This window comes from Eschrichtius robustus, chromosome 1 (assembly GCF_028021215.1).
Source record: "Eschrichtius robustus isolate mEscRob2 chromosome 1, mEscRob2.pri, whole genome shotgun sequence".
In the NCBI taxonomy this organism is placed as follows: Eukaryota; Metazoa; Chordata; class Mammalia; order Artiodactyla; family Eschrichtiidae; genus Eschrichtius; species Eschrichtius robustus.
This window is the reverse complement of record NC_090824.1, coordinates 195,518,289-195,545,246: the sequence shown is the minus strand read 5'-3', so window position 1 is coordinate 195,545,246 and position 26,958 is coordinate 195,518,289. Positions and strand designations below refer to the sequence as shown.

Below are 26,958 nucleotides of genomic sequence, written 5' to 3'. Positions count from 1 at the left end.
TATACTCACATAAACACAATCACAATAAAATATATATTGGGGGTTCAGATTGCAATTTGCATAAAGTTTTATTGAGCACAAGGAAATTAATTCTGCTTGATCAGGAAATGTTTCACAGAGGAGGTGATATTTGAATTTGACTTTGAATGATGGGTAAGAGTTTATTTGTTATAGGTGTGTTGGGGAAGGAGGGGAGGTTGTCGGATACAGCATGTTAGACAAAGTGAACAGCGTGAAGGTCATTTGAATACCTCAGGGACCGTTTTTACCTTTGTGCCAACAGTGGAAAAGAAGCTTGATGTGTAAATCAGAATTTCAGTAGGGATTCACAACCACCCACCCGTTACAAGTGCTACAATAATCACTTGCATATGGACAAGGTACAGGGAAATTACTCAGCATTACCTCTCAAAATTTTTCATTAAAATTTCCTTTACTTGGGAACCTGATTATACAGGCCATTCTCCTGCAGACTCATTCCAAGTTGCGCTGAAAATACTCAGTGCAATTGTATTTCCCCTCTGGCGGTAGAGTGGGGAAGCAAGGAACAGTATCTTTTTAAGAACAAGTGACATGAGCAGAGAATTCGCTCTCGATATTTGATTTATTGGCTGAAGCTATTTGAATGCAGGGGTGGTCAATTAGTCTGTAAGTTCGTCGGCTCAGGGAGACTGGGTCACGGCCTTCGCTTACTGTCCATTTGATCCGTAAATTTTTATCTTAGTGATACTCATTAGTGGATCTGAAATACTTAATATACCACCTCTTCACACACATCCCCGCCCCTCTCCTGCTTTCGCCTGCTTTTTCTCTGCCTTTTCCCTTCCTTTCTTTCTCCCTTCCTTCCTCCCTCCCTCCCTTCTTTTCTTCCTTGACCCTTGAAGAAATATCTTGGCAGACTGTAGAAAAGTATAGAAGTATATACAACATTCATCCCTGAAGTTAAATATCACTGTCAACTCCTTCAATAAATTAAGCCTTGATTACTTGCTGTTTAAAATCGAGTAAACCAAATACATGGTGAATGCCAGTTACTCTGAAGGCCGTACATCGGTAGGAGAACCTGTAGTATTTCCTGTGCATCTCTGTGCCCTCAGTGCCAGTGCTTCCTCTTTTCTTTTCTGAGTATGATTATACAGCTGCAACTGGGGGAGATAGCACACCTGAACATCCGCATTTTCTTCTTTTTATTCATCATAAAGTGTAATAGTTTATTCTCCTCCAAAACCTGTCAGTCAAAGACCTGTGTCTACTCCTGGATCCTAGATTTATGTTATTACCGGATACAATTGAGGATACATTAAGAATGCATTGAGGGCTTCCCTGGTGGTGCAGTGGTTGAGAATCTGCCTGCTAATGCAGGGGACGCGGGTTCGGGCCCTGGTCTGGGAAGATCCCACATGCCGCGGAGCGGCTGGGCCCGTGAGCCACAACTACTGAGCCTGCGTGTCTGGAGCCTATGCTCCGCAACAAGAGAGGCCGCGATAGTGAGAGGCCCGCGCACCGCGATGAAGAGTGGCCCCCGCTTGCCGCAACTAGAGGAAGCCCTCGCGCAGAAACGAAGACCCAACACAGCCATAAATAAATAAATAAATAAATAAATAAATAAAAAAAAGAATGCATTGAAACCAGACTTTGGAAAATATCTCAGATTTGGAGGGCATTTGGAGTGGGTTGGTTAGTGACTAGAGAGTCTGAAGGACTGAATAGGTCAAATTAAAACTGTTAAAGTAGAACAGTTAGTAGTTATTTAGGACATAAACTTATCCAGGTACTATCTAAATGTTTCATATGAATGATCTAATTTATTCCTCACATTTATGCTCTGCTTTTCTTACACTTTTCTGTTCTATTTCGAAGCATAATGATGATCACTACCATTTACTGAGCACGTAGCACGTCCAAGTCCTTTAATTGCATTATCTCTGGCGCTTGGGTGTACACTCAAAGATAGTTACAACCCCATTTTAGAGATGAGGGTCAGAGGGGTGAAGCAACTTGCCTAAGGTTGTACAGTTTGTCATCGTTTGAGCTGGGCGTTGATTCAAGGTCGCTCTGATCCCTGGGTCTCATCTCCTGTTTATCACCCTGTGGCCGAGTACCAGCTTTGTCATTTCTCATCAATTCATGCTTTGACAAAACCCATTTTGAAAGAAGGTACAAAAAGAAAAACAGAACTGAATTATTGCTAGGCCTCCCCCTGTGATTTCTGCAGTTGAGCCTAATTTTTAATGTTTATGATAATTTGCATGGATTAAAAAAATTATAGCACTTCCAAGAACCAAAAAGTCACGATTATATGTAACAAATTCCACTACACAGCTTAGGTTTACTATTAGTAATTGTTTTTGACTTGGAGACCAAAAACTTTGTTTTGAAAGGAAATCATTCTTTGAACATCCCCGAATGGCCTATTGAAAATCAAGTATCTTGGCAAAAATTAATGAAGTGTATATTACTGAATGTCTGGTAAATGTAGTATAATATTTTTTATTTCCTCTCTTGTGATCTGTTTCTTTTCACAGCATGCTTGGAAGACTATACAGGTGAATCTGGGACTTTCGCTTCTCCAAACTTCCCCAGTAATTATCCCAACAACTTAGAGTGCATTTATAGGATCACGGTGGAAACCAGCCAACAGATTGCATTGCACTTCACAGACTTCTCCTTGGAGGAGGCCATTGGTGGAACATGTGTAGCAGATTATGTGGAAATCAAGTGAGCACCTTTGTTTCATCATAATCTTTCTCATTAATAGTCTTTCTTGGAAAGGTTAAGGAAAAAATATAGAAATTTTCTGTAAAGCTCCCTTTTGTGCTCTTTCTTGCAAGATATAAAGTTTGTCATTTGGAACCTGGCTTAACAGTAGGAAAACAGAAAATTGCGTAAGATTCAGTGGTTATTTAGAGGTGATTATTTTATTGGGAATATTTAAAAATAAACTCTGAATTTTATTTGGGCAGAGTAAACAGATATACTACTGGTCTGAAATTAGATACTTGCAATTCAGGTACTGAATACCTACTTTATGTAAAATCAATTTAAATTTTAGGCTGTTTACTGTCCATTTAGTCTAATTTGTCATAAAAATGATGGTCAGATAAAGTTTTCACAACGTTTTTCTGTGTTCAAATAATAAATTCTAGGCTTGTGAATTTCAGTGCAAGGCTTTTTTCTTTAATTCTTTAGTGCTTTGAAAGAATGGGTTTTAAAAAGTTATATTCGCAGTAAAGGTGAGTTAAGTTATACATTAGTATCGCCCCAAATCATTACATTGACTTAAATTAGACTAATCAATTTGGTGTGCATCTGTGTTAAATTTTTTATTTGGCATTTCAAAAGCCTAGACTCTTATACTATTTTACAGTAAATTTCGTTCTATGATGTAAAGTAAGGTACTAAGACAATAAAGCATTATCATACCATATAATGCTAAAACAACATAATTTTCAGCAATCATTGGACTTTAATGTTGAGTGAATTTTTTTTTCTAGGCTTGAAAAAGCTATAGATTATAAACTGTATTTAAGACCCCAAAAGTTCTTGGGGAAAGAATTATTTTCAAAATTTTGCTTAACTATGTCAAATATATTAAATTTTGAAAATTTTCAAATGAGAAGAAAAACATTTAAGTTTTCTCTGTAAAACTAAGCAACATTTGTTTCTAATGTTAATAATTATGGTTTCTTTATCCTTTGTTCTCTGACCCATTTGCCAGATGCTTTATTTGAGAGAGAGAAGATTAAACACTTTTTCTCCATTTGCAACTGGTTGTATAAAATGTCATGTCAACCATACATGATGGTTATGCAATGTTATTATTCATATATTATTTAATGAAGTGAAAAATTGAGAACTTGAAATTGTTTTTAGAATATTTGAGAGAGAGGTTGACTGACAAACTGATCTGTTTTTGATCTCAAAGTTCAATTAACGTTAAATGTTTATATCGTAATATTATCAATAACCTAACAAATGATCACAGCTGTATTTTGTCACAGGAATGGAGGCTATGAAACTTCACCACCCCTGGGGCGATACTGTGGCTCAAATCCACCTCCAAGAATCATCTCCCACAGTAACAAACTATGGTTAAAATTTAAGAGTGACTTCTTTGGCTCAGGGCCTGGATTCTTGGCTTACTGGGATGGGTCATTAACAGGTAAATGGCCAAGACCTGTCTTTATTGGAGAGTCCAGTCTAACTGGCATCTTGATTGTTGGATTGCTGTGCTCTTATCTATTTTTTTTCCAGCTGTATTTTGTCAGTACTATTTATAATAAACTTCAACATTGTGAATATTTCTGAATTAACAGTAGCCGTTTTGTTTTTATTTTTATTTTTGAAGGACAAAGTAAGGGAAAATGTTCTAGCTCCCTGGTATAGCTCATCAAGCTGTTCATCTTGGTTAGGAAAAGGAAAGTACATTGATGTGAATTAGGGTTATAGGCTAGCTACTCTTTGGTGGTGCAGTTTTGTTTTGCAATTTGGTTTAAAGGGGAGTGACAGTAGTTTGATATAGACAAGAAGATGCAGTTTTACCAGAAAGAAAAGGATGTGTGTCATCCCATGTCTCTCCCGTAGGTTGTGGAGGCAATCTCACCACTCCCACCGGCATGTTCACATCTCCCAACTACCCGATGCCCTACCACCACGGCTCCCAGTGCCACTGGTGGTTGAAATCCAGCCACGGCAGTCCGTTTGAACTGGAATTTGAAGACTTCCATTTGGAGTATCATCCAAACTGCACTTCAGATTATCTGGCCGTATGTATAAAGTTTCACTTGTAGCCTTCACTGCTTCCATCTTGCCCTACACACCTTAATGCATCATTTTTTATTTTTGAGATTCGGGAAAGCGGAACATTTAAACAAAAGATCCATGTTAAAAACTTAAACAGAATAAAAAATTAAAAGAAAATTTGATGAAAATAGCCTTCTAAGTATAGCATATATTAATGAATGGCTTGGTACACTAAGTACTTAAAATATCAATATATTGAATATCCACTGTTAAGATATGGTTAAAATCTCCTGAAAGGGGTTGTGAGATTTATCATAATTATTATCTACATAATTTCTATATATACACTGAAAGCTAACAATCTAGAGGATGTATTAGAGGGTGAATTAGAGAAGATAATTGAAGTCATCGAAATAGGACTTTTTACAGTATCAGCAAGTCACCCTCGTCCATTGAAAAACCATCTAAATAAAAACTGTATTAAAGTGCAATAAATTATAAACTATGAACTAAAAAAGCAAGGAAGACTACTGATTAATAGCTATGGTCTCCAAAACATGTAATAATCCTTCATTTTCAATCTTTACATTTCAACCTGGGTTCTGAGTTCATGGCTCAAGTTTATAGACATTTAAGTATAATTTTAAAAGATATTTTGATTCAGGACTCTTCTTTTGTCTTATCATTTGTATTTCTTCCCCACTTCTTAAGAAATACAGTGTCCTTTAGATAGTGTTTATAGCCGTAATCATCTGACATTTAAAACGTTTTCTTAAAGGTATATGATGGGCCAAGTACCAGCTCTCATCTGCTTACTCAGCTTTGTGGGAATGAGAAACCGCCTGTCATCCGTTCTAGTGGAGACAGCATGTCTTTAGAACTGAGGACAGATGAAGGTCAGCAAGGAGGTGGCTTCCTGGTTAAATACCACCAGAGTAAGTGTGTGTGCCCATTGCTTGGTGCCTATAGTGGGTCTTCAATCTCTGGATGAATGAAGCAAATTAAAATAAGTGTAACCCACTGGTTTGAGCAACTGAAAGAAATCTTACCTCCTTATGAAAAAAATTTTAACTCTATTTGAGGGAGAAACGCTTACGCCTTGAATTTAATGTCGTGTGACTAAAGCACGTGGTAAGCTACAGAAACTTGGAAGGGGAATATGCTGAGACAGTTGCAATTCAGCTAAAGATCAGTGTAACAGGTTAGCAGCTAATGGGTTTTCATTTGGATTAAACATTACAATCTTCTAATTAGACATTATTCCATTGTACCGAAGTGTATCGAACACTATTGTTTTTGCCTTCTATCTCAAAAGGTACTTAAATTTTATTAAGGGAGACCGTGCTTATGAATCATATGGAAGTAGGCACATTCTTTGCTGTGGAAAAATCTGGTCATTGTAGAGATGCCGTTTTAAAATCTGCTTTCCCTTGAAGCAAGATGGTGGAACTAAAGGAGTATTGAACAAAGAGTCAAGGGTCCCAGGTGTTTGTCCTGGCCCCCAAGTCCCTCAGAAGTTCACTTGTTTTCTCTGGGGTTACATGACTTGCTCATAAAAAAAGATTACATTAGTTGATCAGGAAATCTCCCTTCTAGCGCTAGAATTAAATACTTCCTAAATTTAGTTTCAAAATGAAAATTCAAGAAAATAAGTTTTCCTTTAATTTATGTTGTTTAATAAACACTTTATTTGTGTTTTAAAAAGTAGAGTTCGTTGCCCCACCAAAGCTAAATTTATCAATAATTTTGGCACCATTACCTAAAAATGGAATGAAAATCACAAGATCATAATCTGAATACACAGATTATACCCTTTGGATTAGTTGAAAGAGTATTAATATTTAACCTTGAAATGTGTGAATTTGAAGGCTCACATTCACTTACTTCTGGGAGTTAGGCTACATTCTAGGTAGGTTTTGAATATTGAGTTTTAATGATATGTGGCTTTGTTCTTCAGAAATTCATCGTTAGTATATGAAAATCTCTCCCCAGTTTCATCAAGGGATGTACCTGTTTGGCTGAGCATATAATCATTCTCCAGTATTATTATTGCTGTGATAATTTGTTTCTTGATTATAGTCAGGTTGATTATTAAAGGTCCCTTTCTTTTCTTTGTATTCCTGTGATATTTTGTTTTTCTCTAATAATGTCAGAACACTGAAGGAGTAACGTAGTGCACGTGGATATAGGTCCTTAATGGTAGAATCGGAGCTAACCGGTGAGATTTTCTGTGCAATCTGCCATTTGAAATTGGAGGTTTGCAGATAGTATAATGTCTGAGCACTGGGAGACAACCCATAGGGTTTAATGGAATATATTTTCCCCTGCCCTGTTGTGTAGTCGTTGAGGCCTATGGTACCTACCTGCCTAATAGATGTAACTTCTTGCAGGCATCCAAAACAACAAAATTCTTCTTTAGAAATCCTTGGTGGGCAAAAATGCGACCTAAATATTTTTAAGAAGAAAGAGTTTTATTCCCTTGTTCCAGCAAAGGAAGATTTCGAAGACCCACAAATGTAGGCTTGTCCATACCAAAGCTTACAAATGGTGTCCCAGCCACCTGTGGAGAAGCAGTGTAGTAGAAACGCATCTATGAACCACATTTTTCAGAGACAACGCTTTCGATGTAGTATTTATTTTCCCATTCTCTTTTATTGCACATCATACAATATGAAAAAGACTCGAGAACAGGCCTCCACAGGCCTTTTTCAAGCCGTTAAGTTTGACGGAATTTGACGCTGACTCCCAGGACTACCCCGTACCTAGAAGTGCCTAGCATGGTTTTGTTGAAAATTCAGCTGAAGGAAATGCCACCACTGGCTTGAAGACTTTTTTCAGAATTTAATGTTTTTATTTCTTCTTCAAATCCTTTACATTGCTTCTGTTCATTTGATACTTCCTGATGACTAACTGGAGGAATAACAGAGTCTTTATTATGAATTTCATGCTGACGTTTGAATGTTCAACAAAGCCATGTTGTTATTCATTTTTAGCCCTCACATAGGACTTTGTGTTTTTAAACTGTTGAATTTAAAGGCCAAGATTTCTGTCCCTTCCAAATGCTAAAGTTAGAGAAACAGAAGCATGGAATGTTTAATACACTTTTCTAAACAAACGAATTAGACTGATGTCTGAGTCGTGCTAAGCTATTCTGCTCTGCACCAATTCAACAGGAGTTTGATGCCTATTTTAACGCAGGCAATTTTCATGACTCTTTAAGGTTTATGAATTCACTTAAGTATTATTTCACATTTGTTCTAAATGGAAACAGTTTCCCTATAAAGATGCTACACCAACTACATGTGTATATATGCATGTATGTGTGTGTGTGTCTGTATATATATACACACACTCACATACATATAGGTTTCTTTTTTTTATAAATTTATTTATTTTTTATTTTCATTTTTGGCTGTGTTGGGTCTCCATTGCTGTGCACGGGCTTTCTCTAGTTGCGGTGAGCGGGGGCTACTCTTCGTTGTGGCGCGCAGGCTTCTTATTGCGGTGGCTTCTCTCGTTGCGGAGCACGGGCTCTAGGCGCACGGGCTCAGTAGTTGTGGCACGCCGGCTCTAGAGCGCAGGCTCAGTAGTCATGGCGCACAGGCTTAGTTGCTCCGCGGCATGTGAGATCTTCCCAGGCCAGGGCTTGAACCCATGTCCCCTGCATTGGCAGGCGGATTCTTAACCACTGCACCGCCAGGGAAGCCCCATAGGTTTCTTTTTTTTTTTTTTTTTTAGAAATTCACGATCTTTTATTTATTTATTTATGACTGTGTTGAGTCTTCGTTTCTGTGCGAGGGCTTTCTCTAGTTGCGGCAAGTGGGGACCACTCTTCATCGCGGTGCGCGGGCCTCTCACCATCACGGCCTCTCTTGTTGCGGAGCACAGGCTCCAGACGCGCAGGCTCAGTAGTTGTGGCCCACGGGCCCAGTTGCTCCGTGGCACGTGGGATCCTCCCAGACCAGGGCTCGAACCCGTGTCCCCTGCATTGGCAGGCAGATTCTCAACCGCTGCGCCACCAGGGAAGCCCCATAGGTTTCTTTTTAACCTAGCTGTTTTCCTAAAGGAAAATCTCACACACATCTTGGAGCAATTATGACATATATGACTGTGGTTCTTAACAATCATTGTTATTTTTTTCCAGCGTGTGAGAACGTGGTGATTGTGAATCGGACCTATGGCATCTTAGAGAGTATACATTATCCAAATCCCTATTCTGTCAATCAGCATTGCAACTGGACCATCCAGGCAACAACTGGAAACACTGTGAATTATACGTTTTTAGCCTTTGAATTGGAACATCACACAAGCTGCTCCACCGACTACGTAGAGGTATGTGTTCTGAAGCTAAATAAATCACTGCATTTTCAGCCCAAGTTAGCAAGCCAAGATAAAAGTCATCATGCTTTGTAGGACCGAATCTCTCACTCTGCCCCACATGTCTGTAGTATGCCAGCTACCCATGGTATTTGAACAGGTATCTTTCATGTCTCTTTCACTGCATCATCTTGATAGTAAGGACATTTAATCTACTAAATTATATTCACAAATAACTATGTTTTTAGGTTTCAGTGTAACTTCTGGACTGAGTAATCTCATATTACTTAAATAATGCAGAAGTAGAAGAATAGCTTCTGGTTTTTGTTGGTTGTTTTTATGTTTGTTCTCTGTAAACAAGAAACCAGAAAGTGTTTAAGTATCATGGCTTTATTTAACACCTAATTTATCTGATACTGGGAATCATGATTTTGATTCTTGTTTTTTATTTTTAAACTTAAGTTCATTTCAGTTAATTTTTCTTTTTGTAAAATGGAAGTTTCTATTTGTTACAATAATGACCACCAATAACATTTATTGAACTTTCCATATACAATGCTATGTGATAAAAGTTGCTTGAGAATTAGGTAACCCAAAATATGAGGTAATCTGCTACTTTTAGGATAAAATATTTTATTTACCAAAGCTTTTTTGCTAACTTGCATATGCAACTTTGTAGAGATATAGATTGAAAAGGTAGGCAGCTACTTACTTTACTTTACAAATGTAGTTATGCATTCACATATAAAATTATATATTTTATAAACTATTATATTAGTTTAGAATATTAGTTTCCACTTTCACACTTCATGAAACAATTTTACTCAGGCTATTTACATATATTTTGGCATCTAGTTCTCATCATTAATAAAATCACTTTCTGAGTCCTCTAACACATCATCTTTTATCTCCATCTACATTGCTAATATATAATACTTCTGAATCCACGTATGATGTTTTCACTAGAAATCTCTTCTGAAGAGACCAGTATCCGCTCTGATAACGTTAGGACATTTCCCCTCATCCCATCTATCCACAACACAGTTGTTTAGTGTCTTTCTCTTTAAGATGGTCAGTGATTTTCGGAAGTCTTGCTTGCAAAGACTTCCAATGTTCAGCACATGTAACTTTGAGGGCATATTCCCAGGAAAAAAACCATTAGATTTGTAAAAGTTTCTTAACCCTCTTTTTTTTACCAGTTCTTTAAAACAAACTAGCGTTGATCGAGGTCATTTGAGATTGACATATTTTTTCCAAACTGCACCTTTGTTGTTCAAAACAAAGAAAAGAAAGCTTCCCATACTTTGAGAGACTTTGTGAGGTGCTGAATATATGGATTCCCTTGTTTTTGAAGGATACTTTTTTGGGTAAAAAAAAAAATCTTGCTTTACATTTAGAAAAGCTCAGTATTATAGAAATAGTAAGCATAGTGTTTACCCATCAGAAAGTTATATTTACTGGTATTCAAAGAAAATATGAGACAACATAAAACAAACATAAAACAAGCATGAAACTGACTGGTTTTAAAGCCTCCTTTCCTTGATCTAGTGCTCAGGTGGTCTTCACAAGCTTAACAATGGCATGTTTGTCTCATTCCTTTACCTGGAGTGGTCACCTTTTTCTTTTCTTCACATGGTGAGACACTGTTCATTCTTTAGGAAAAAAAAGGCACAGGTTGCTTTCAAAGCCACGTGTTCATACCACAAACCCAGCCGTCTCTCATATCATGTGTGTACTTCTGTGACTGTGTCCACATGCCCTACTGGACCATGAGCTTTCTGAAGCTGTGAGCTGTCTCTGATTAACTTTGTAACCCAGGCACTGATTACAGAGTTGGGATCTTACAGGGGTTCAGTAAGTTCAGGTTAAACTGAATATCGCAGTCATATTTAAGCTTCAGCTTAAGGAGAGCTATTAATTAATGAGAAAGAACTGAATTCCAAACTGGCCTTTTTGTATAATCTCTACACATTCACTGCAATTCAACCACTTCAAGCACAACCCAAAATACAATTCGTGGGCGTGAAGAGTGTTGCACATTTAACAATCTGCTGGGTGCCTTACTTGATAAAGCACAGTGGAGAGAACAGGGAGGGGAGGAAGCTTTTGAACTGGGTTTTAAAGGAGGCTTTGGCAGAAAGAGTGGGGAGGAACTGAGCTGAAACCTTTCCAGGGACCGGACTCCAGCTCTTTGGACTTACTTGAGGGTGGAATGGTAACAAAAAGGCCCATCAGATAATTTTTGGAAGTGCTCGAAAACTGTCAAATGAAAAATACTTGTTCCAACAGTGGCCGAGCCACTAATCAGAGGCCGTCCACAGATGATGTGTATGTTATGCAACACTGATGGTGAAAGCAGCAAAAACACAGAATGAGAACCAGAAGTTCAGCAAAGCCTTCCAAAGAATGACGCTGTTGCCAGAGAGGGGAGATGTTTTCCATTTCTGTAAGCCAAGGGGCAAGACCAGAGCAATCGCTACAATGGCTGGCTTATGATGGAAATCTTAAAAGCACAAATAACCACTTAAGGAGAGAAAAGCCACAAACACGAACTCTAGTTTCCATTATTTTAATAACTTCTAGTTCAAGGGTTTTTTCAAGTGACTTAGCCAAGACCAAAGTGAGTAGCTATTACTGCAGCCAGAATTGAGTTATTTTGAATTAACAGAATTGAAACTATGAAAGGACTTGATTAGGTGCTGGGTGGACACTGTGCCCAGCCTTGCTCAGAGGTGTGGGTTGGTAAAGATCCCACCGGGAAGCGAATCCATCCTTTATTACTTTGTCCTCTGGGCAAAATGAAATGATTCAGATTTGGAAATAAAATACTCAGTGGGAGGAAGGGTCATTTGCTTAAAGGAGTAAGACCATATTGCCCATGCCATTTGGGAAAGTCAACCTTAAGGATTTTTTTTGTATTTTATAACTTGATTTCACTTTTTCATTTTTGAGTCTGAGGCTCTGTGTGGAAGAAGAGATCTTTAATTGGTATTGAATATACAAACAAAAGTGATGGATTTGGGAGAAATCAGCACAGAGAGGTGCAGGAAATCCAGAGCCTGTGTTAGGTCAACTGGGAGCATGTGGGTGGGGAGAAGAGGAAAGAGGAAAACTACGAGGTTGTTGTGCCATGGAAGCTGAGGGGAGAGACTGTGACACAAGGTGACAAGGAGAGATGCTCCCAAGAAGTCCAGAAAGATCAGCTCTCATGGGATACCCTCCTCTTCGTGTTCTCTTGTATGTCAGTGTCTCTTAAAATGTGGCACTGGATTGGATTCAACACTCCGACTAACCTGGCGTTGGACCATATTGTCTGGTTCTTGTGCTCTGGTATTGTAGGTTTGTTGTTAACCAAGTCGTAATGTTGGACGATATTAAACACCTGTAATCTCCACGTCACTTTTACGTGAACGGCAATGGCTTCATAGCCAAACATAGGACATTATTTCTATTAAGTTATATTTCACTATTTTGCCTTAGAATTCCATCTCATCATGATTCCTCTAAATCCTGATTCTCTGGTCTTTAGAGCATTATTCATTTGCATATAAACTCATTGGCCATTGGCCTATGACTTCTCCAAAAATAATTGATAAAAATATCAAAAAGATGCTACCTGTTTCAAATACTCTTAAAATGATGGGTTTCTTGGATTAAAATGCGTCTGTTATTGAACATTTTGGGGATAGCACTATTCAAACAACTTGGTAATAATAATAGCTGGTATTTATTGAACACATTATTTGCTAGGTAATTCTCGCAGCCACCGTGTGATGTAGGACATATCATTTTCCCATTTGACAGGTGAGGAAATTGAGACAAAGCCGGGTTGTCTGTAGTCACAAAGGTCATAGTAGCAAAGCCAGGCCTTCCACCAGGCTCTGTGGCTCTGGACTGATGCTCTGAGCCGTGACACCACAGATACTCCATGCGTGTTCTCTTCCATAATTGTCACTCTCAGAGGTGACGAGAGGGAGTTTCCATGGAACCCTCAGGTTGACCACTCGAGTGACACTGTCCCCAAGAGGAATTCATGTCATTTAGCATGACATTTTCATAGGGAAGCACTGGTCATTTGCTCTATCTTTGCTACATACTGACAACTTATGTTCAGTGTCCAATTTAGAATTTTTCCCAAAATCACCATCAATCTTAGACTCATCTGTGAGATTCCAGAATAAATCTTTCCCACATTTTGGAAGTTGAAACATTTTCCCTTCAGACCTCTGGCAGTCCTCCTGTTCTGCCTTATACTCTTGGCTGCAGGTACACACTCAAACTAACCCGTGGAGAAAAGATTAGCGTTTGGGCAAGGGCCGTTCCTCTAAGAAAGGGAGAATCCTCATGGCACACGGGATCAACTGAAAAGCCGGGAGAGGGCGGGAACCAAGGGGGCTCAGCAGCACCTCCTCTCTTTCTCCTTTCTTCTGGCTCTGTTACTTCTCCCTGCGTACGTATAGTCCATTTCTATCTTTCGTCCCCAAGGCTTCCTCTGAGTTTCTGCAGCCTCACAGTTTTAGCTTAAATAAGGCTACCCCAGCCATGACCCTGCGTGACCATGGACCTCAAGTGCTCACAACCAACTAGACTTTCCCTTGACAAGTTACAAGGGTGAGTGGCTCATCTCTTTCAGTTTGACGACAAGGCATGGATCTAGCCTGCCTCTGGATGAGCGCCCCTCTAGGCGGCATGACCAGCTCCGACCAGAAGCAGCGAGGTCCAGCCCTCTGGCCCGCCTTGCTGACAGTTCAAGTCTATGGGAAGAGGCAGAGCCTTCCAGCAGGGATGAGGATTCTGCCGGCATGCTAAAGCATTGTTTCGTTCTTCTCTTGGCCGCTCCCTGCGGCTTGTGGGATCTTAGTTCTCCAACTAGGGATTGAACTGGGCCCTCGGCAGTGAAAGTGCGGCGTCCTAACCACTGGACCACCGGGGAATTCCCCTAAAGTGTTGTTATGAATTACCCATGAAGCGAGCAAGATTGCAAAATTAGTTCTGCAATGACCTCTCAGTTCAATAGGATGTAATGCACTTAAACCTGGAAAAATTCATTTAAAGGAATTGACTGTCTTATATTCTAAATTGGATTTCAGTGTTTCTTCTTCCAGTTTCAAAATCATACAAGGCATCTTTCTACTTCATCTTCACCACATTACACTATCTTCTGTAAGCACTGGTCCAACTCACGTTTTCATCTTTCTTTTGCCCAGTCATAGCTTTAAGAAATAGACATTTTTTTCTAATTGCACCATATCCCAAAGTTTAGCTAATTTGTATGTGTGCTCATAAAATGGTCAGAAGGGTCTTGGGTAGCCCCATGGGTTTTTTTCTTAGATTGAGTTCTTCTGAGGTTTTCCCTTTTACTGCTCCCCAAATTCCTGACTTTGTGGACAGAGTTTAATTTTTTAAGAATTTGTCATTTTTCTTGAATTTCCTTTCCTTTATCTATTGTTTTTCTTTGTTCTTTTTTAAAATTTTTAAAAAGATTTTGGCTGTGTTGGGTCTTCATTGATGCATGTGGACTTTCTCTAGTTGTGGTGAGCGGGGGCTACTCTTCGTTGCAGTATGCGGGCTTCTCACTGTGGTGGCTTCTCTTGTCGCGGAGCACGGGCTCTAGGCATGCAGGCTTCAGTAGCTGCAGCACGCGGGTTCAGTAGTTGCGACACACGGGCCCTAGAGCATGCAGGCTTCAGTACTTGTGGCGCACGGGCTCAGTAGTTGTGGCTCACTGGCTCTAGAGCACAGGCTCAGTAGTTGTGGCACACGGGCTTAGTTGCTCTGCAGCATGTGGGATCTTCCTGGCCCAGGGATTGCATTGGTAGGCGGATTCTCAACCACTGCGCCACCAGGGAAGTCCCTATTTTTTAATTTTTAAATTGTTTTTGGTCCCTGGGCTCATATCTCCTTGCAAAGTCTCACTCTCTCAAACCTCAGGCTCATGACTGATGTGTCCCATTATCACAGGCTCTAGGGAAGTTGATCACTCTCTCCTAACGTTTTGGTCACTTCTACAGTAACAACCACTTCTCTGCTGGTCAGGATTCGTCCATGAGAGCACTTCTCTTCACTCTTTACTTTCTGACAGAGGACAGCATATAAAGAATTCAGCAAATGCTATGCTTTTTTTAAGAACAAGACACCTGAGAGGTGTCTGGAAGGACATCTGCCCATTGCCATTCCTGTGTGTCTTTTTGCTCCACTAGTGTTGATATGCTTCCATTGCAAAAAAAAAAAAAAAAAAAAAAAAATTAAAGCTTCTGCTGAGGGAGAAGCTGATGGTGGAGGATAAAATCCCCATAACTGGCTGCGTTGGAGAATCATCTGGAGATCTTGTTAGAAAAGTGTATTCGCAGACCCCACCCCAGCCCCACTCAGTCAAAATCCCCAGGAATCCCAACAGAGCAAACCCCACCGAAGCCTCAGTCCAGGAGCTGAGACCGCTGTCTGTCGTTCACGTCCATCGTGACAGCACATTTTATCCTCACTTCAAAGCTCTCTCCTGGGAAGCTGTAAGTATTTTAATAGGTATCTTCTTAACAGATACCTTCGAGTGCTATTACGTGTTTCTTTTTCAGTAGGTCTTCCTTTTCCATTGCTACAGCTGAATTATATGCTTTGACTCACCAAGGCCTGGTGATACTGTTATGTTTATCTCATTACATAAAAATGTCAGATTCACTTTACAATGTGTGAATTCTGATTCTAAACTTCCTCCTCCACTCTCTTTGTTTGGCACCTTTGCCACTATCATCTTGCATGACATCCTTTCACATCTTTCTGATGCCTTCCCCTTTCCACTTAATGTCCGTTTCAAGTCCCCTCGGTTATGTCAGTGACTTCTGTCAAATGCATTTCCCTCTAGTCTTTGTGAGATTCACTTCATCTCTTGCCAACTCCTCTTTCTGATGTCATCCTGTTCACCAGATGTTTATATCATTGCTTATTGCACTTCCATGTCCTCCTTTCAGTGACTAAATAAGCCGCTGCTAATGAAAAAAATGGATGAAAACATGACTAATGTCCCTCAGTCTTCCAGTCCTATATCCATGTTGCTAAGTCTGCAGCCTGAGCAGCATTTTCCATAACTGCAACTGTGCAACATCAGACCCACAAGCTATTGTAATTAGTTAAGGAATACTAGCTGTTTTATGGAGAACTTGGCAATTCTTAGATGCTTAGTACAATACAAGTTTATTTCTCAATCATGTTAGAGACCAATGCAGGTATTCCTTTGCTTTCCACATAGTGATTCAGGAAGCCAGACAAAGGGGAAGTTGATTTGGGGAAACCACTTAGCTCTCTCTGCCACACGTGTTGACAGATGTTTTACAAACAAAGAGACCTAAATTCTAATACATTTGGGAAATGCTGTATCAAACACAATGTAACAGGGTCAGTTGTTTTGTTCTGTTTTTGCTGTGTAGTACTTCCTCAGGCTATTACCATCCTACATATGCATCATTCATTCATTTATCCACTCATTCAGTCATTCAAGTATAATTTAGACGCATAGGCCGCGGAAATAAAACCGTTCTAGCATCAGTTTTCCTTGTTTTCATGGAGGAGACAGATCTCAATTGATCACACAATAGAAAGTTAGTCACAAGCTGTGTGAAGTGCTATCAGGGAATATTATCGGGGGCTCCAGAGACACGAAGCAAGAGGGCCCGGCTCATCCGTGGGTCAGAGGAGGCATCCCTGGGGAAGGGTAACCGAGCAAGGTGTCCGGGAGCTGTAGGTTTCACTAAGGGAAGTTGCGTTTGAGGAACTGTCAAAGGTAAACAAAACCAGACACTAGTTAAAGTGGAAAGAACATATTTTAATCAGTGTTATGCTCCTGCAACAGGGAAGCAGGTCCGGCATGAACTGAACTGAACTTCAGTTTGTACAGAGATGACCGGGTCTTTTAAAGGGAGAATCAGGGAGCTGGGAGGGGACCAGCGGGGCCTCGAGCAGAGCCAGGGATGTGAAAAACTAGCGAGCGTTGGTCACTATGAGTGTGGTTAGGCCTCTGTGTCTGTATCTGGCAGTGATGGAGGTAAGGATTCAATCCTCTCACAGAGACTGGGAGGCAAGGGGCCTGTCCTTCCTAATGGTTTCATTTCAAAGGAATGGAGTTGAGATCCTTGAGAAAGACACTCTGAGTTGTAGGAGATACATATATAATACATCTCAAAAGGACAGGAGAAGGATTCACAATTTGAAGCCCCTTTTAGAATGTGCTCCAAGAAAGGGTGGTCAGGGGCCTATCCTCAGGTGTTGGCTGGAACAAACAGTAAATCCTTTAGGCGGCCTTGAGCTTTCTCAGGCAGGCACTTTGAGGGGGGCTGGGGTCATATTGGGGATGTGACCTTGAGCTGTTAGAAACTACGTTCGTGTTTGTTTAAGGTCCTTTAAGTTGGGGAGAATAAGTGGATGAAATCCTTTGTGCTGAGACTCTGCATTCTCTATAGGCCAAGGCTGAGGCTTAGTTGAGAGGAAGGCTCAGAGGAGCTTGGCTCGAGTCGGGTCGAGGAGAACATCTGTCAGAACCGAAAGGACACAGCGTGGTGTCTGAGGCCGAGGGTGAGGCTCCCAGGTGGGCAGGGACCTGCAGCTTAGAGCCCTGTGCGCAGGTGCAGGGTTCCAGTGACCGCTTGGGGCAGCACGAGATCTTGCACGAGTGTGAGCAGAGACAGCGTGCTGGGTGGGCACTTTGCCACCGTCTGGCTTTGAGAATAAACGGGAGGCGTAAGAGGGACTTTGGGGATTCAGAGAGAGGATTGCTGCAGGCCAGGTGCGAGATGGCCAGTCCTTCACACGGCTGTGGAGGGAGAACGTGTCAGTGACAGAGGTGTTTGAGAGCACCTGGGGGGTAGAATCAACCGAATTGGACGAACACCGGATGGGGTGGGCGTGGTAACACGACGAAAAGAAAGACATCAGGATACAGCCTAATAGAATTGCATGCAGAGCAACAACCAGGAGAGGCAGAGGGGCCTCCCTCAGGGCGGAGACACTCAGGGGGACACGAAAGGCAACATTCCAGATGGATTCCGTCTTTGCCCAGAATTCTAACACCTATTGGACATTTGTAATCCACAGAACATTCTTAGGGAAACATTATTCTAGAGATGTTTTCCAAAATTTTGTTCCCATTTTGTTCCATTCTCATACAAAGAAGCAAAATGTTCAAGTTCATGAGAGATTAGAAGAAGATTCTCCTTCACATCTCAAACGTCTCTTTTGAGAATTACAGTAATCATAACACATTTTAAATCAACTATACTCCAATAAAAATTTAAGAAAAAAGAATTATAGTAATCAATGTCTACCATGTGCCAGCCACTCTTATGGACACCTTGATAGATAATTATTGCTTATCTTTAGGATAATTTAGCAATTGGGTAGTTTTGTGTTCATTTACAGACAGGAGACCTGGGCCTCAGGTAAGCAACAATACTCACTCTAAGATCACACTGCCAGGAGGTGATGGACCCAGGTCGCTCTAACCGGCAGGCTCTGAAGTCCACTTGGGTTCAAAGCTTTGCTCTTCCTCACTAGCTGTGACCTTGGGCACAGAATTTAACCTCTGGCTTCCTCAGCTCCCTCATGTATTAAATGGCAAAAATACTTACAGCTACTCACGAAGTTGTTATAAGATCAAATAAAGCGATCTGCACGGCTGGCAAGTATGAGTACTCCAGAAATGTTTATTATTCCTCCCCCATGCTCATCCCACAGAGAGGATGACTCCCTCTTGACCATTCAGATTCTTCCTCCTACCTGTCAGGACGTTGTTTCTCCATCTCTTGGACAAGTCGTCTCCCTTCCTCGTGACTCGTCGGTTATGAGTGGCCGTCCCTCCCTCCTGAGGTCTGACTTCCTCTCCCAGGCACAGCCTGGGTCTGTTTGGCTCCAAAAGTTCAGAGTCTGTTCTCTTTCTCTTCCAAGTGTCCTTCCTCCACCATTCAGCTCTTGGGAGGACTTTGACTTCTTTTATGCTTTTAAAGACTTTGCATCCTCTCTAATAAGCGAAGTGTCCACAGATGTCTGTGTTTGCAACACTGCTGGTCTCATGAAGACACAGCTGATTCTGTACACATCTCACAAACAATGACCTCAGTTTCCCAACTTTCTGGTTTAAAGATAAACCACAGTTGGAAGTGGCTCCAGACACTGATCTTTCTGTTGTTCTTGGGGAGTTCCCTGGAATTTGAACTGCTCAGGCCAGCTCTCTTCTATCTGCAGACTGTTGTGGATGCTAATAATAAACTAAGATTTAGTAGCTCATCTTGCTCACTCACTAGAGGATGTCTTGCAGGCACTCAGGCTCCACAGTAGAACATGAAATCTTGCTCAGTAGTCTCGGCACCGGTTTAGTTTCGTATAGTATAGACTCTGGAGCCAGGTAGCCTGGGTTTAAACCCGGACTTCGCCGCTATCTAGCCAGGAAATGTTGAGCAAGTTATTTAGCTTCTAAGTGGCCCACTTTCCCCATCTGTAAAATGGGATAGTCAGCACAAAAGAGTTTTTATATATAAAGAGACTGGCACATAGTAAACACTTACATAATGTCATTATTTGCCCCAGCACCTTAGTCAGGTATAAAGAAATTCCTAAATAGAGAGCATTCAGTTCTTTAGGCTGAGATATAAATAACGGTTCATTTCTCAAGACATTTAATTTTCCTCTTGCTTTCTGTCTACAGCCTGCTTCACTAATGCATTTGACAATTCTCACAAAGGGTAAATATAAATGATAAAGCCAACATTTTGGTCCACTTATTTTATTCCAAGCTCTATTAAGAAATATAATGAAGAAACTGTTGATTCCATTGAATAACAGGAGTTTTGGGTGTTATCACTGTTACTTAAAAAATTATTTTTGTCACTCTCTGTTATCACAGAGAATAAGGACTTTGCTGTATTTTTGAATTTAACAATTCTTTTTTTTTTTTTTTAAATAATTACCAATGAAGGAAACAAGAACAATTCTTCTCGAGTTGTTGATGCCTTTCAAAATGTTGAATTACCTCTCTATACCTGTTTTCAGAATTCTAAAATGGGGATAAAAATGTTATCTGCATTATAGAGCTGCTAGGAATTTTATTTTATTATTTTAAAAAATAAATTTATTTATATTTTTTTATTTTTGGCTGGGTTGGGTCTTTGTTGCTGCGCGCAGGCTTTCTCTAGTTGCTGTGAGCGGGGGCTACTCTCTGTTGCGGTGCGCGGGCTTCTCATTGCGGTGGCTTCTCTTGTTGTGGAGCACGGGCTCTAGGTGTGCAGGCTTCAGTAGTTGTGGCATGCGGGCTCAGCATGCTTCCCTAGTTGTGGCTTACGGGCTCTAGAGTGCAGGCGCAGTAGTTGTGGCTCGTGGGCTCTAGAGTGCAGGCTCAGTAGTTGTGGCTCGCGGGCTCTAGAGCACAGGCTCAGTAGTCGTGGTGCATGGGCTTAGTTGCTCCGCGGCATGTGGGATCTTCCTGGACCAGGGCTCGAACCCGTGTCCCCTGCACTGGCAGGCGGATTCTTAACCAGTGCACCACCAGGGAAGCCCCTAGGAATTTTAAATTAGGTAATACATGGAAAGGGCTTAGAGTGATACTCAGCACAGAGTAAGTGCTAATGAATGTTATTTATTATTTTCTTAAACATAAACGCAATTTCATGGGTTATTTGATTTCCAAAGCAGCCTTCCCAGCGTGATTAGTGTAGATTGGACCCACCTGTTGAAAGCAGGGCTCCCTTTCCCTGGCCTCGCAGATTTCCTCCAAAAGCCACAGGGCCTGGGTATCTGAATCGAAGAGTGGAGTAGTTAAAATCCCGTTTGCTGGCTGGAGAAATGCAGAGAAGCAGAGGAGATCTGATGTCTTAGCAGCGATGGATCTGCCCTGACTCTGTTATCATGGCACTTCCATGGCACACTTCCTGGGCAGATGAGTCATGTTTCCTGGAACTGTCTGTCAGAGGAAGTTTGCTTCTAGGATGCCTGGCATTTTGCTTAGAATTCAGAGATAAGCTATTTCAATTCTAAGGACAACCGCTGTTCAAAACCACACATAGAAAGTGAAAACAGTGTGCCAAACAATTCAGCTGAAGACTCTGTACCGGATATGAATCTAGCATTGGACGAAGCAGGATCATGATTCAAAAGGAGTTTAGAATGAAGCGTATCCATTGGTTAATTAAGCCAAATACTTCGTAGTGTCATTAAGTGCAACAAGAAGCGTTTTAGAAGAATTTTAAGACTCCCAAGTAAAATGCCCAAGTAAAATGTGAGTTTTTTTAATTACAAAAAATTAAAAGGAGAGATGTTTGTTTCAGTGTGATCAAAATCCCTTTCCTCAGAGGAAAATGCTGATCATCTGTCGCCATCCCTCACAATGAAGAATTTTCATGTGATTGCATTAATTTGCTGCAGTTAAGGAGGCAAATACAGCAGCCTTCAAAAGAGAGCCTTTGCTCTCAGATTCAAAAGAAACTGTGTGTTTCCCCTCTCAGTATCCTCTCAAACATGAAGGACAGGATCAGGATAAATAATAATCAGACCTACCAATAATTTCCACACTACCCGCAAGCCAGTGAAAATTCCATTTGATGCTCAAAACTTGAAATTGCTGTATGCACACTTCCTTTCCTGGTGGTCCTCACCTAGCTCTGCTTCTCAGACCACAGGCATCGAGTGCATGCAAGGTCTCTTCCACCATCCAACAGACACACGGCATGAAGCAGGAGGCTAGATTCAAAACTTAGTGGTCATTGTTGTGGATTTCAGTTAATTACACTGATGACTATTTTTTACAATGGGAACAATTTCCACCTGCAACATTTCAGAATTTTTTCAAAAATGACATCTTGACCCTTCAGTTCTTACACGTACTTATGTATTGAACAGGCTTTCTTCTCCCGCCCTCCCTCAATTGGGGAAGAGTCTGCATGGCAGGGCTTTTGGTCCTTCCAGCTCCAGGTTCTAGGATTTCATGCCGTGCTATATAGGTCCCTCCCTGTTTCTGAGTCCATCTGTAGCAGATGGTTAGGCTTTTAAGAGGCAGAATAATTTTTTTTAAAATGTTGAGTGCTTCACAGTAGCGGTAGAGTTGGCAGACGGAAGTCTGCGGTTCATGGAATTAAATGTTCATGTACATACGAGGGAGAATATGCTTGGCTTTCAAAGCATTTCACTTCCCATTAGGGAGGGAATTAGGCACTTACTGGTCCATCAGTGACTATCAAAACTTATGTTTGTGAGAGCTCTTTAGTCCCTGAACATCTGAAAGAATGCTTTTCTAATAACGAATTAGTCTAATTAATAATAAAAACCTAGTTATGATTAAAAAAGGAAGGATTGGGGACAAAATATGGTTTTGAATTAATGCTGGAGGAGTTTACCTTATATAATAACATTTTAATGGGCTAATTTTCATGGATCATCTTGAGACACATAAAAAAGATTATGGAGACAGACAATATAATATTTTCAGTAGACCAGCTGGGTATCTGAGAACCTAAAAGGGTATGGAATTCTGACACTGGAGAAACACTACCAGGGCACATCTACATTGCTATGTCAGTAGGTCCCCAGAGACAGTGCTTTAAAAATAAACTTACCTGATTACACAGGAGTACAGTCTTTGCAGACATTTTGCAAGATACAGGAAAACCTAGATAAAATTAAAATAACCTAAATTACATCATTACTGAGAATATTTGGTGGTACTTATTTCCTGTAGTTCCATCCTATATATTTATTTTATTTTAATATTTGAAGGGGATCATTTTGTACATACTGTTCTATAATGACTTTTTTACAGGTAACAGTAGCTTGCGAATGTTTCTCCTTGTTGTTTATTTATCTCCTTGTTACACCACAGCATTTGCAACATCGAATCTTCCACCATCACAATGCAGCCACCCATTCTTGTTGTAAAACACATAGAATCTTTGCACATTTCCACTGTTATAAACAATGCTGAGATAAAACATCTTTGTGGTTAAACCTTTGCATACATCCGTGATTAAACAAACAAACAAACAAACCCAAATCGGCCTTTGTGGCTTCTAAAATAAGTAATACGTAGAAAGCAAAAATAAGTATCAATGCGCTATGAAGAGGGCACAGCAACTAGCCACCCCATGGAAAGGAGACGTTGTGGTCTGTGTTTGAGACAGACCTCTAATTCAGAGTGACACAAAATAACTCAGAATGTGGTCTTTCAGTGGTGTTTCTTGGTCTACAAAGCCCAGCACTGAGTCATTGTTTCCTTTTAGATGGTACCTCGTGCTTCCTGCTGCAGCCTGCAGCACATGGCAGTGCGGCTTTTCCCGGGCCGGGGGAGATGTGTGCCTCTGTATCCGAGGGCACTGCCAGCGCCCCGGTGTCTCACGGGGAGCCTTCACCTCCCAGGGCCATCACGGAGCCCTCTGGAGCCTACCATGCTCTGCTGATGTGCTTTCCTTTAAACATTTGCCTAATTTACCTCCCACAATGGGGTTCTTTTTTTTACCCCCTGAGGCTCTTCTCACCCACAATGGGAGCCTTTTACCCTACTGGATGAATCTTGCTTGGCAATTTCTCCTGTTGTTACAGGAACATTTCAAAGCCCTTCAAATGTATTGTAAACTCTGAAAGTTCCAAGTTTACGCAGGAGATTTGTTTGTAAACTTGGACAACCATGTTCTCAACAGCTGTTCTGATAAAGCGGTTCCCATAGTTCCTGGCACAGTTGTTTTCTGGGTGGGGAAAATCGGAAGAGGTGCTCCAAGAATTCACCAGTTCCCACTCCTCTGGAGTTCCAGGGGCCAAGCGGCCAGAGCTGCAGGCTGGCCGGACGGAAAGGGGAGAGGGGGCTGCAACAGGAAAAAACACAGGTAGAGCCACTTTGCTTACCAGTGGTCTCTCCCTGATCCGCTCACCAGGGCAGCCTTGACAGATTTCCCAGTGTCCTCTTCGCCACCCAGCCCTGCCATGATCCACCATCTCCCTCCACTCAGACACACGCTCCATGGTCAGTCTGCCCCACTGTATGATCTGCACTGGGCTCTGCACCCCACACACAAAGCCAGGTCGTCATAGCAACACGCTGCCCCTGACGGCCATCCATCTCCGCACAAGTGATTCACTGATTTGTTGCTTCCCCGCCTGGTCTGCCAGGGATGGTTTCTGAGAAATATTTCACGTGAGTCAGTGCAAGTTCTTTCTACCTACCCATCATATTTTTTCTCTCAAAACCGTTTCTGGTATGGTTTTTTTAGAAACAACGTTGGTTCCCTTTGCCTCTGACCAAGAGTTACAATAACATCTGGGGTACTTTCCATATGCCAGGACTCATCCTCAACCTGTTACCTGGTTTGTCTCATTTGCTAAGCACAACAACCCTATGAGATAAGTACCATTAAGATGCCAAGTTTACAAAGAAATCTTAGCTTATGGAGGTTAAGTAAATTTCACAAGATTATATTCTAAGCAAATTTTAGAGCTCGACTGGACTTTGAATCTAGAGCCTGACACTGACCACATTGAATATACTCTAGTGTGTTCCTACGGTAAAATTACTGTCCTGCTCTCAGTTGAAATATAATCTTCTACTAGTGACACTGACTTCAAAAAGCCACTCTGTGAACTCACTGAGTATAGTTCTCAGAAATTTAACTCTCTTCTTTTACATTGACCAGAATTTTTCCTCTCTAAAACTATCAGGGATTCTCTACTATACCTAGAATTCTCCCTCACGGCAGATGAATTATTTCAATTACATATTAAACTCTAAAGGATAAAGTTCTTTTGGGGTTTTTAAAGATTTGTAATAGGAACTGGACCAAAATTTTTTTCCAGAAGTTTCTCCATATTTTGATGATATCATCTCAAAGAAACTCGATTTAATTTCTTTATATGGACTATATTTAATTCTTCTTACGATTAAACCTCCACTATAAAAATGTTTTTCTTCCAGAAAAATTTCAAGTAAATAGGAAAAACAGTAGTTAGAAAAAGTGTGAATTCGATGCTGATCTAAAATAGAAAGGGCTGAGCTTTAGTTGTTACTCACTGTGATTCTAAAGTGGGTTTAGAAAAGAAGTCTATCTGTACATCCCAAACTGAGATAGGAGACAATTAGTTATAATTTCATTCATTAGGGTCACAAATCTTCAAAATCATAAAACCATTTAGCAGCAAAGAGGCCCTTGAAAAGCACATTTCTGTTCTGAGGGTTATTGCAGTTCATAAAGTTGATTCTTGCGGAGGGAACAGGTTACACATTAGCTGACCTTGGGTTTCTCCAGACTTGAGTTCCAGTGATTCGTAAAGTACCTACAAAAACCTTAATCCTACAAAAATCTCACTCTGTCAGTGATATGTCTTTGGTTTTCTGTCTTCCATTTTGTATGCATGGGTCCATACTAGTTAGGAGTCCACGGATCATTTCATGTTGCAGCCGTAGTCAGAAATCTCTAATGGTCTCATCAACTGTGCGTGCACCAAGTTATCAAACCCATGCAAAGGAAGTAGATAGAAATTGGCAAGCGAGACTTCTGCAAGAGATTTCCTTCCTCTTCGAGTGTCGTAAGAGCGGTTGAGCTGTTTCAGGGTGGCGCGGGGGTGGAAGATCTAAAACACAAAAACCCTGAACGAATCTCCTCCTGAAGAGGATAACTGAAAAGATTCTACACAGCAGGTTTTGTACGTACACGTATCCACGTCTGAAGGTACATTAAATGGCAACTTGAAAATGTCAACAGCATTTCAAGTATTAAAAAAAACCCAAACCTCTAAACACAGTTATACAAATTCGATCTTCATATTCAAAGTAAGAATCTCAGTCTTTCACTTCTTAGTTTCTGCTAGTCTCCTTCCTATGGACTCAAGGCCTCAAATACTGTTCAGATGGGGTAAATCTTGGGGCTTTCTGAAAGCCGGCAATGGTACCCTTAGCGGGACGGAGCCACATGCTGGCCAGCAGCCCCAGTGAGTCGCAGCTGGGATGGCCTGTGGTTAACATTCGGCTCTGAAAACAGCATCAGGAGCAGGAGGCACCCACTGGTTTCCATGGTAACCGGTATTTGTGTACTTTGAAAGATGACTGTTCCTTTTTGGGTGGTAAATTTACGCAGGAATGAATTGTTGAGGTGACCTTAGCCATCTGCGTGAGTATAAACAAAAACCCCTGATTTAATTAAGTGTAAACGTTAGAAGGACATAAAATTAGGGGTATGGGATTTTTTTCTTCTAGAGAGGTATTTTTCCACACTAATTAAGTCATTAATTTATTTGACATTACATTTAAGTATTTTCATCAACGTCTATTTGATGTTTATTTCAATGTATCATTCTCTTCCCTCCAAAGGCAAAAAGAAACTGCTTGTTATTCACCACTGTTCCCCCCAGACCCACTCCCTTTGCCCCCAACCCCCATTCCATTCACAGTGTGTTATTTAAGAACCACTGGGATCAGGGGCTCTCCTTCAGTGAAGTAATTCCATCCGGAAGGAAGAAAAAAACATCCCCTCCAAGTCACGTGAAAATGTCACGTTTCTTAACCTTGCTGAGCTGGGAGGCGAAAGCACTATACTCTTTATGGCCGTGCACAGAATCTAAAATATGGCTCCTCGAAATGTTGCTATCTAGTTTTTCAGAAGATCCGTGAAGCTTAAGGCAATTATAGTTCTAGAGAAATCTTACCTCATGTTTTGTTGGATAAAGATGAAGTAATTAAAGTTTTGGTCACTGCAGCACAATCCAAAGTTTCGAATGAGCCTTTTGGAGTGGAAAACAGTAGAGCGATTTCTTGTTTATTATGCTTCGGCTTGAGAACAGTAGGTTTATTTTTGTACTAATTAGTTTTGAATTGGAATTCGTACCCTAGGTCTAATAGAAACTCTGTGGCTGAAATAAATGCCCTGCAGTGAAGCAGTAGTTTAGGAA

The 26,958-nt window shown here is 40.8% G+C and overlaps 1 protein-coding gene across 1 annotated transcript in view; it reads left to right on the top strand.

The window, feature by feature from the left end:
- CUBN (cubilin) overlaps window positions 1-26,958 on the top strand; it is a 277,317-nt gene that overhangs the window by 67,640 nt on the left and 182,719 nt on the right. The window contains exons 24-28 of the mRNA XM_068562017.1: window positions 2,526-2,718; window positions 4,002-4,162; window positions 4,585-4,766; window positions 5,522-5,678; window positions 8,888-9,075. Of these exons, the coding sequence (XP_068418118.1) occupies window positions 2,526-2,718; window positions 4,002-4,162; window positions 4,585-4,766; window positions 5,522-5,678; window positions 8,888-9,075 (881 nt within the window). The remainder of the gene's footprint in view (window positions 1-2,525; window positions 2,719-4,001; window positions 4,163-4,584; window positions 4,767-5,521; window positions 5,679-8,887; window positions 9,076-26,958) is intronic.